The 10875-nt window shown below is 47.7% G+C and overlaps 1 protein-coding gene across 1 annotated transcript; it reads left to right on the forward strand.

The window, feature by feature from the left end:
- The first annotated feature begins 1481 nt into the window (after positions 1 to 1481).
- Positions 1482 to 7062, forward strand: SLC35E1 (solute carrier family 35 member E1). The gene is made up of 7 exons (XM_041480797.1): positions 1482 to 1705; positions 1742 to 2115; positions 2783 to 2853; positions 3173 to 3310; positions 3908 to 4033; positions 4606 to 4851; positions 6054 to 7062. The coding sequence occupies exons 1-7, from the start codon at positions 1482 to 1484 to the stop codon at positions 6279 to 6281; spliced, it is 1407 nt and encodes a 468-aa protein (XP_041336731.1). The 3' UTR covers positions 6282 to 7062.
- Positions 7063 to 10875: the final 3813 nt, after the last annotated feature.

The raw sequence follows: 10875 nt of genomic DNA on the forward strand, positions 1-10875 counted from the left end.
ATCAGATTTCATCTTTTCGTCTCGGTAACTTTGTAATGTTTTATTCCTGTTTGTTGCAGTGCTTTCTGAAGCAGCCTGGGGTGTGGAAAGTGAAGGATTTCTATTAACTGTAATTGCTTTAATATTTGGGACTGTGTTGTTTGATGCAGTCCCCACTGTTGGGCTTCTGTTCAGGGGGTTGGGGAGGGGACACTATACCAAAAATATTCCTGGGTTTAGTGATGTTAACTCTGTTAAATCATCTGTGCTGGAGATGAGCCCTGGCAAGAGCTGTCCTGCCTTTGAGGGTAGAGTGAAACTCTTCCCTGGTTTGCAAAGGAAGGGGCTCCTGGCCAGGCCTGCATGGTGTTGGTTCATTCCCTGGAATACAACTGATGAAGTCTGGTTTATTTTTAAGTGATTCTTGTTCATCATTTATGATCTGACTGTTACTGAAATGTGTGGGTATCTCAGAAATAACAATGTCTGTGTGCTTCCATTTCTGAAATCTGAGGTCTGAGAGTGAAACCAGAAGTGGTTACCAAAAAATGCATCCAAGTATATTTTCAGTTTACTTCCATTTTGTCCTTCTGCAGTTGCTGAGGTTGAGCAGTGTGGTTTAGAGCTGGGGAAAGCTCCTGTCTTGCAGCTCAGATTTGATGGTAGAGGGTTAAGCTGCTGATCGTTTTGGAAATGCTTCAGTTTTGTTTATGTAAAAAAGTACTGTGCATCTTATCTCCCCCTGCCCTTCCTCCTTCCCTGAATGGTCCCATTTAGGAACAGGGTCCGTGCTCTTTGGAGGCCTTTGAATTCAGGAAATGACAAAGTATTACTTGATAAATTCCATCTTTTTCTCCACTGCTTCCATTTCTGATGCAATTGATGGCCCTTGACTGCACTGGGTGAGGCGATACCCGAAGCTCATCACAGCTTTCAGATTGCACCCAGACTGCCTGTGCTGGTGCTCCTCTGTTTGGGGGAGCGTCAGGAATCAGACCCAGCCCCTTCCCTGGTGGTACAAAAACTGCTGGAGAAATTCCCTCCCAATGCAAGCTTTAAATCTTGTACCTTGCTGAGTTTGTTGCTGCTGTAAAGGGTCAACTCACTTGTGTGTCCTCCAGGGTGAGATGAGGCTTGACAATCTTTATTTCAGCATGCCAGTATAACCAGTTCTGTGAGCTCCAACAAATGTGAATAAGTTTACAAGGTGATATTTTTTTGTCAATTTTGTAAACAAGTTCAAATGAAGTTTACCATGTGCGTACCTGCTGTGTACTCTCATTTGTGCATGACTCAGTTTCTCTGCTGCCTTCTCCCACCTCTCTCGGAAAAATTTTCCTTCTAATCCTAAAACCTGAAGTTAAAACACTGCCATTTCTTCCTTGTCAACGGATGACACGAAATGGCTCATCAGCAAATCTCTGGGGAGTCGCCATCACCTAAAGTGCGCGGTTTTATGGGCAAATTAATCCTGCAGGAATGTCTCTTGACAGGGTGCATGGATGAAGCGGGCTCTACATCACCCCCTCCTGCCTGCCAGGTACTCACCCATCCTTTACCCCGGCCGGCGCTACGCCTTCCTCGCCTTAGTTTTAAAGGTCGGGAGCGATCGTCCCGGTGCCTGCGAGCCCGCGACCTTCGCTCCGTCCCTGCCCCGGCGCTGCGCTGGCCAAGGGCCGGCGCTGCCTCCCTGGAGGCGGCTCCGCTGCCCCGAGCGCCGTGCCGGGTGAGTCACGGCAGCCCCCGGGGCTCCATGGCCGAGCGGGGCCGGGCGGAGCGGGGCGGGCGGGGCGGGGGCGGCGCGGGGCGGGCGCGGGCCGGCGCTGCGTGAGGGGGCGCGGGTGTCGGCGCTGTGCCTCGCCTGGTACGGGCTGAGCGCCGGCGGCAACGTGGTCAACAAGCTGCTGCTCGGCGGCTTCCCGCGGCCCGTCACCGTCTCGCTGTTCCACATCCTGGGGCTGTGCGGGCTCCTGCCGCCGCTGCTCCGCGCCTGGCGCGTCCCGCCCGCCGGCCCCGCGCAGCTGCCGCCCCGCGCCTACCCCCGCTACATCCTCCCGCTGGCCTTCGGCAAGTACTTCGCCTCCGTGTCCGCGCACGTCTCGCTCTGGAGGGTCCCCGTGTCCTACGCGCACACAGGTGAGGGCTGCGGCTGCCCGGGGGATGCCCCGGCGCCGGCTGGGCTCGGAAGGAGCTGCCCGCGGGGGTGTCCTGGGGGCCAGCGGGGATTCCTGCTCAGTGGGGTGACCTGCAGCCCGGTGTGTGCTGCTGTGGGCACCTGGGGCAGTGTCCCGGTACCCAGGGTGGGTGCCCAGTGCAGTGTCCAGTACCCAGGGTGAGTGCCCAGTGCAGTGTCCCAGTACCCAGTATGTGCTGTGGGTGCCCAGTGCAGTGTCCCAGTACCCAGTATGTGGGGTGGGTGCCCAGTGCAGTGTCCCAGTACCCCCCTGTGCCCATACAGGTATCCAGTGCCATGTCCCAGTACCCACTGTGGGTGCCCAGTGCAGTGTCCCAGTACCCATAGTGCTCATACAGGTATCCAATGTGCTGTCCCAGTGCCCACTGTGTGTTCTGTAGGTTCCCAGAGCTGTGCCCAGTGTGTGCTGGCAGCAGATCCAGGGGCAGTGCCCTGGTGTGTGCCCTGTGGGTACCCAGAGCTCCAAGATCCACTTGGTACAAGTGGCCAGGACAGTGACAGGGAGGGAGGACCCATGCTGGGCTGGGCTGAGCCCCTGCTCCATCCCTCTGCTCACGGTGGTTGCTGGAGTTGTCCCAGTCCCCAGTGATGTTTTCTTGCTGTCCCCAGTGAAAGCCACGATGCCGATCTGGGTGGTGCTGCTGTCACGGATCATCATGAAGGAAAAGCAGACGACGAAGGTGCGGACAGGTTTGCTGAGGTTTCTTCTCTTGGTGCTGCTGTGCTGGCTGGGGGCAGCAGAGCTCAGGCTTTGGGTGGATTTTGTGACTGGAATTAGATCATGCAGATTTTAAAATCACTTTTCCTTTTATTGTGAGTATAAAATACATCTAAACAATGACCAGGGTGATGCTGTCTGATGCACTGGAGTTGTCAGTGTCTACTGAAGTCACTTTTCCTTGAACTAGTAGTAAAAGGGTTGATCCCTAAATCAGCAGGATGTATAAACTCGTTGAAAATTCTTAGCAGATGCCATTTACCCCTCTGTCCCTGCTGCAGGTGTACCTGTCTCTGATCCCCATCATCACTGGTGTGCTGCTGGCCACGGTCACAGAGCTGTCCTTTGACATGTGGGGACTCATCAGTGCACTTGCTGCTACCCTCTGCTTTTCACTTCAGAACATCTTCTCAAAGAAGGTACAGCTCTGTTCACAGCTCTGGTGTCACTCTTCAGCAGGACAGGGTGTCATTTCAATTACATAAATGGGGTTTTTTTGGTTGGCTTTGCTGTCAGATGAACCCAGAGGGATGGTTGTTATTTTGTGTATTCCCTGCAGCTCTTCCTACCTGTTGAAGCTGTTACACTGAGTTTATCCTGAGCCCTTTCTTTACTCTTCAACATGGATTTGTTTTTTTCTGATGGCAATTCAATAGTGCTTAAATTCAACATTTAATGTGTCTTGTTATATCAAATCATTCATCTGTGCTGAACAAGTCACTGTCAACACTGGGCACTCCTTGAAACCACAGTAACAAAATTAAAGTGTGTGGTTTGGCTCTATTTTGATACAAAATGGTTTCTGTTTTGTAGAACTATTAATTTTAATTTTAATATCTTAATGATACTAAGAGCCACCACCCAAAAAAACCATTGTTTTTCAAAGAGACATCAGGTTTTCTTTGATCACCCTAATAGGAAATTAATACTATAAGGGTATTTACTCATTTTCCTAACTTACCTGTCCCCTAAAGCAGTTTGTTTCCTGACTGCTGTTCAATAATGGCTCTTGTCAGGTGCTGAGAGATTCCAGAATTCATCACCTTCGGTTGCTGAACATCCTGGGGTGCCACGCTGTGTTCTTCATGATCCCAACGTGGGTTCTGGTGGATCTTTCTTCCTTCTTGGTAGAGAATGACTTGGTAAGTGCTGAATTTGAAGAACTGTTTGCTATTATGAAAGAAAAGAGAGAGAGAAAAAAAAAAAAACAAACTGCAGCACCCAACCAGGGAATTTGAAGAACTGTTTGCTATTATGAAAGAAAAGAGAGAAAAAAAAAAACAAAAAAACCAAACAAACTGCAGCACCCAACCAGAAAAGTGCTCTGAAGTGTTTCAGTGTAGTTCTTGTCAGTGTGGGAGGAAGCGTTGTGAAACACCTGCAAATTGTTTCACATGAGTTAACAAAGTGTTTATTGTGAGGATTCCTGTCAGGGTTAGGAGAGGCAGTTTATGGACAGCATAAATTTCAGGAGTTGGGAGCTGGAGGCAGGAACAAACGCTCCCAGGGTGCGTGGGGAATGTCCTCTGGCTTCTCTGAGTTGGGAGTTGCAAAAAGACTTGCAACTAATAAAGCAAAGAGCTTGGGGGCCTCTTTAGAGCTCAGTGCAGACATTCCTCCCTCCCATGGCAGGTAAGAAGTGCCTCAGGCTGTGTTTGTGTTGTTACCTGAAACCTGAGATAATTTTTTTCTCCTGCTGTTTGCTTTGCCACAGAGCTCCATGTCTCATTGGTCCTGGACCTTAATGCTGCTTATAATCAGTGGATTCTGTAATTTTGCCCAGAATGTGATTGCCTTCAGTATCCTAAACCTGATCAGCCCCCTGAGTTACTCCGTGGCCAATGCCACCAAGAGGATCATGGTGATCACCGTGTCCCTGATCATGCTGCGCAACCCCGTCACCAGCACCAACGTCCTGGGCATGATGACAGCCATCCTCGGGGTCTTCCTGTACAACAAGGTGAGGCAGGCCTTGCTGTATTCACCAGCAAACACAGCTGAAGCAGTCCAGCAGCTTGGAATTACTGTTTGTACAAGTTAAGAGCTCCTTGAGCAAAAATAGACAACACAGAGGGCACAAGGCTCCGTTGCAGAGGAGGGATGAGCATGGCCCAGGGGAAGGACTGGGGTCACACCAGCTGCTGGGCTTCTCTCAAAATTAAATGTTGTTCTTAAGCTTTTCTTGAAAAGGGAAGTAACTCAGAATCTCTTGAGCAAAACACCAGCTTGTTTGTTTGGTGTGTGAGAGGAGTGAGGTTTTTATTAGAAGCCACTGATATTTTAAGACTAAGAAAAAAAGTGATGTGACTGTAGGACTTTTGTAGGTTGTTTTTCTGGGTATGGGAATATGTCTAGGTGATACCTTAGATGATATTTAAGAAAATCTACCTTCACTGAAGGGTTATCAGGCTGTGGCAGGGGCTGCCCAGGGAGGTTTGGAGTGCCCATCCCTGGAGGTGCCCAAGGAAGGGTTGGATGTGGCACTCAGAGCTCTGGGCTGGGGACAAGGTGGGGATGCAGAGCTTGGACTTGATGATCTCAGATTTTCCTGTGGGAATCTTTAGAATTAGAGGGTTTGGGGAAAGCTGCAAAAGGGAGGTTTTAGAGACAGCAGAACTGCAATTAGAGCTAAGCAGTAGCCATAAGATTTGTCAGCTAAAAAGTTATATGAGAATTAGAAAGTAAGGACAAATAGAACAATGGTCTGTGTATTAATGCTTGGATAGAATAACTCCCTAAGCTACAGAAAAGTATATCTAGTGAGATGTTGGGAAGTTCTAAACTTAATAATGGAGCTCTGTGCATTGTGTTTTAAGGCTTACAAGCAGGTATTGTATTTGTAATAAGCAAGCATTGTTTTAACCAAAGGTATGTGTGCTTGTAGTGCTTGGATAGAACTACTGCCAATTTGCTTTTGCTTTGTGTGATTGGTCAAAAAACTTTAAAGTGAGTTGTAACATTGAGTTCTGTGTCTGCTGCCTGGGATGTGAGCTGCTGGCATCTTCCCATTGCCATAACCATGTCGTGAGAGTGATCCTGGAAGATAAAACAGCTTGAGAAGTGTTCCCCAGCAGCCCCATCCTGTTTGTGATGCGTACACAGACCCCCAGCAATATTTGCCCAGCCTAAACGATTCTGTGACAAATTCTCTTCCTTTCCCAGACAAAATACGACGCAAACCAAGAGGCAAAGAAGCAGCAGCTGCTCCCAGTGACCACTGGAGACCTGGTGAACTTGGAACGGCACCGAAACCCCCCTGAGAAGTCCCAGAATGGACTCGCAGCCTTTGGGGACTTCCAGTACGGCCGCAGCAACCTCCTGACAGAGCACTTCCAGCACAGCAGGCAGAGCTACCCAGCAGCCTACAACCTGAACCGTTTTGATATTTAGGATCCTGGCAGACAGGTACAGACTGTGATATCAAAGTGTCCCCAGCATTATCAGAAAACTTCCAGTACATCCATGAATGTCACCACGCCGCTGAACTGTGCGGGTTTGGCAGCGGGGCAGGTCCGTGTGGAGGGGAGTGGTGCAGGACCTGCAGCTGCTGCTGGGCAGAGCTTTAAACCTGGAACAGGCAGACCTGACACTGGAACCAACCCCACAGAGCAGATCCTGGTGAGGTGCACGTGTCACTGCACAGTGGAACATCTGTCACTGCTCCTTTCAGAGTCTGCCAGCTCGTTGTTCTCTTGGCAGCTGAATTCTGGCCAGTATCTCCTTTCCATGCTGGTAATGTCACCTTTAACTTGTTCTCCAATAACGGTTCAATGATCCTTTTAATGAAGCTTTCAGGAGGAAATGAAAGCAAGGGGTACTTGTGCTGATCAGGATTGACTGAGGTGGATCAGCTGCAGGCAGGTAAACTCGAGTTCATCTCCAGCATCTGTGCAACTGCTTGTGGATATTCACAACTCTTGTGCCTCTGCCTTCAGCCCTGGATGACAAAGCAGAAGTGTTTCTGGAGGAGCAGGCAGTGGAAGGATTGATCTCTCCCAGAACTGCTTCAGGAAAAACACAGTTCTCCAAATCACTGCTCGTGGCAGAGAACAACCAAGCCCAACCTAAAATAATCATTGTTTTCTGAATCATGTAGTCCTGTAACTCCAGACATTGCTATCCCCTGGCCATGCAGGAAACTCCTTCACAAATAAAAGTGTTTGGAATAATATGATTTTATTTTTTTACTTGCTTCACACCTGTTCTTTCAAAACTGTTTTGTTGCTTTAGAAACTGAAAGGTGAAAGGTGTTCTGTTCTCAGTTTTATGCATAAGTTATGCTCTCTTACATGAGTTATATATTTTGAATGCATTGATTTGAACAATCATCATTATTAATTGTTTCTTAAATCTTTTTTAGCCCCTAATTGTTTGGGGTTTTTAAATTTCTTAATTACTTCTGTTGGAGTAGCTGTGTGGATTTAGCCTGACTTCCACTTCCTGCTGAAAGAAGTTAAATTTTGTATCCTGTGCTGTTCCTGCAACTCCCCTCGAATAGGAAATGAAAGAAAAACTGTTTGAATCAGCAGTAAATAGATAATTTATGGTTAAGAACTGATTCAGTGTCAGTTCTAGACAAGGTGATTGTGTCTGTCAGGTACTGCATTTGTGCATGGAAGGGATGAAACTTGGCTTTCCTTCCTTTGAATGAAATTCCTTGGAATGAAGTGAAACCCATCCTGGAACTTGGGTTTCACTGAATCAGAATTTTCTGTCATTGCTTTAGTAAAAGATTTTAGGAGCCTTCTTTCCTTCCCAGACTGTTGTACAGTGAGACTTTGATAGCATAAGTTTTATGCTTTTAACCAGAGAGGTACCAGACACCAGTGACAAAACCCAGGGTGTGTCACAGAACACTCCTCTTATTTATTGCTTTAAAATGACCATTTCCATGATGTGAGATGATGATTTGGCTCCTTTCTGGATAATAAAGAATTTATTTTTAAGTGCAAAATCAAGCTGATTTTATTCTCTTGGCTGCTGGGGTGGTAGTTACATGAACAGCCTTCCACCAGAGAGTCCAAAAGAGGAAATGGTCCTTCTGAAACTTGAGAGATGGGTTAAAAATGCTGCTGTGTGTGAGCAGAACTTCTGGCTTTGACTGGAGTTCAGTGTGTTTGTGCTAGCTGAGAACTTGGGCTTTTGGTAGAAAATCGAAATAAATCTGTCCCTAACCAGGGTGAGCAAGGTCATGAGGAAATCTTTCCTTCAGATGAAATTTCTTTTGCCTGTTCCAGTATTAATGACTGTATAATTACTTCTTTTTAATGCAGGGAAAATGCCAAATGTGTATTTCTAGGGCTCACTTCCCAACATTTCAATGCTTTCACTTACCAAGTAACAAAGATTTGGACTCTGGATTTGGATTAGGTGCTGACTCTGCAGAGACTGATTTGAGGATGAGAGACTCAGGCTGAGATTTTCAGGAGGGGCTGAAGTTCTCCAGCTGCTCTCAAAGGCTGTGACCTGGTGAATTCCTGCAAATGCTGAATTGTGTCTTTGTGCCTCAGTTTCCCCTTTGGAAAATGGAGGTGATTCTTCTCTACATCACAGGGGGTAAAATACCAGAAAAAACGTGGCAGTGGGGCCCCAGAGATGTGCAGGCATCCTCTGAGCTCATCTCTCCATCCTCTGCTGTGCCAGGCTCCTACAACCTCAGCTGCTACAGGGAGTAAATAAAAACCAGATCAGAGGCTTTATTAAATATATTCAGATTTGTTTCCTTTAAAAGAGCATAACCAAACCTTTTTTGGCAAGTGTTTTCACAGTAAGCTTGCCCTGCACACTCACCAGGGCAGCTTTTAAGCTCAGCTTTCTCTGTAGTCTCGGCAGCAGCTGAGGGTTTCCTGTTCAGAACTGTCCCAAATTCCAGTCTGGGCTCATGACCTTTGTCTCTGAAACAAAACTCCCCTGCTTGCAGGGCCTGGCCCAAAATGAGGATATCCCACGAGGATAATGGGTGCTTTGAGAGCCCAGGGAGTGAATCTGTTCCTGGAGAGCTGCTGCTGCTGCAGCAGGGACGGCTGCCTGCGCTGCAGGGTCATCAAAACTGCCAGGCTGCACGGGGTGGATTTGCTGGATCCCAAATCCCAGTCCTTAAGCAATATTGCCCACATTCAGGGAGAGGAACTTCCTGACATTGCTGTAATAAACATTTTAATCTTGGACCTCTGCAAGGGTTTTTTTGTTTGGCCAAGTGAGATGTTTGTTTTAAGCTGGTTTGTAAATGAGTGGCGTGGTTGACTCTGTACCCAGGGCTGTAGGAAGGTAAAAGCTGGAATAAAGAGGGCAAAGTACACAACTGTGTACAATGACCCTGTTATTAAATCAAAGCCAAGGGTTTGGGTTTATTCCTTGCAGGAAGCTCTGGGAGTGCCATGATGGCCACTGGTGAGGAGCTGGGTGGATGTTCTCACTCACCAATGCTGTAACCAGGGTTACAACTGGACTCCCTTGAGATATTTTGATTTTCACTATGCATTTTTTACACAGAAATACATCACAATATTGGAAAACTTCTTCCTCAAGCAGCCCTGGGTAGTTGTAGAAATAAGAAAACCAATTTCTCCCCACTCCACGTGGGTGTTGTTGGTAGCTCCAAAGAGTATTTGGTGCTCTTTAAAAATATTCCCCCTGCAGGTTCAATTTTACCCAGTGGTACTAAAGTAAGTGGTAAGAGTATCTTTATCATCTGGTAAAATGCTTGTGGTTTTTAAATAACTGAATGCTAAATAAAATTGAGGCAAGACTTGGGCTTTGTAAGTGCACAGTGATTTGTAAAACTAGTGTTGGTATTTTGGGGTCAACTCATGATGATTTCCAAAGCTCAGTTTTCCTTTCTAATCTGTTCAAGCCCATTTTTTCTCTGATGCAGCATTTTGCAGCAGAAGGAACTTGTGCCATGTGGCTCTTTGTGAAACAGGTGCAATATAAATAAAGGGAAAATTTTGTTTTTCCAAGGCTTAAGTTTCTGGGTCGTGCTGTGAGCTGTTAAAAATAATTCTGAAATTTCTCTGTGGTGATGTTCAGGGCAGTGAAATGAATTTGTTAACCCTGAAGTGACAGGTGTTACAGTGTGCAGATATCCAAGGGGTACCCAGCTTTTTTTTGTTGCTATTTTATGTTAGACCTCTATAAATTGATGGGAATATGGGTGAGTTTCCCAAAAAACCCAAGCCAACCCCACACCCCTGCCTATGTGGAATCCTGCCCTTCAGCAAATGAACATTTTTGTGTTGTTTTCCTGTTCAGCTGTTGTTCTGTGAAGTTCTGGAGTCACTGGGGTCCCTGTGGATCCTGTTGGGATCCCTTTGGAACAGCCACACTGGGACTGCAGCTCCTGGGACTCCTCCTGCCTTCCCCAGGAGTTCTGATGGCTTCTGGTGGATCCCCCTGTAAAATCCCCAGTGTCACTGTGCTGGGGACAGCAGTGAGTCTCTGATGTCACTGTGCTGGGGACAGCAGGGAATGCCCAGTGTCACTGTGCTGGGGACAGCAGGGAATGCCCGGTGTCACTGTGTCACTGTGCTGGGGACAGCAGGGAATGCCCGGTGTCACTGTGCTGGGGACAGCAGGGGCTCCCCGGTGTCACTGTGCTGGGGACAGCAGGGGCTGCCTCCCCGGTGTCACTGTGCTGGGGACAGCAGGGAATGCCCGGTGTCACTGTGCTGGGGACAGCAGTGAGTCTCTGATGTCACTGTGCTGGGGACAGCAGGGGCTCCCCGGTGTCACCCCGTTGCTGCCCTGCAGTACCACCTCCGGCCACAAGGCGGCACAGCGAGCCCTCAGCACCGTGCAGTTCCTCCCGCTCACCGCCAGGCGGCGGCAGCGATTTAAATCGAGCCAAAATCTCAGCATTAACTTTGTTAAGAGACAGGAAAAAATAAATACAGAAACCTCTATTTCCTCCTCATAGAACCCATTTTCTTACATTCTCAAGGTCTTTATGTTTAATTTATATATATATAAACACAAAAGTTTTATC

Source organism: Pyrgilauda ruficollis, unplaced genomic scaffold (genome assembly GCF_017590135.1).
Source record: "Pyrgilauda ruficollis isolate IOZ18807 unplaced genomic scaffold, ASM1759013v1 scaffold115, whole genome shotgun sequence".
Lineage (NCBI taxonomy): Eukaryota > Metazoa > Chordata > Aves > Passeriformes > Passeridae > Pyrgilauda > Pyrgilauda ruficollis.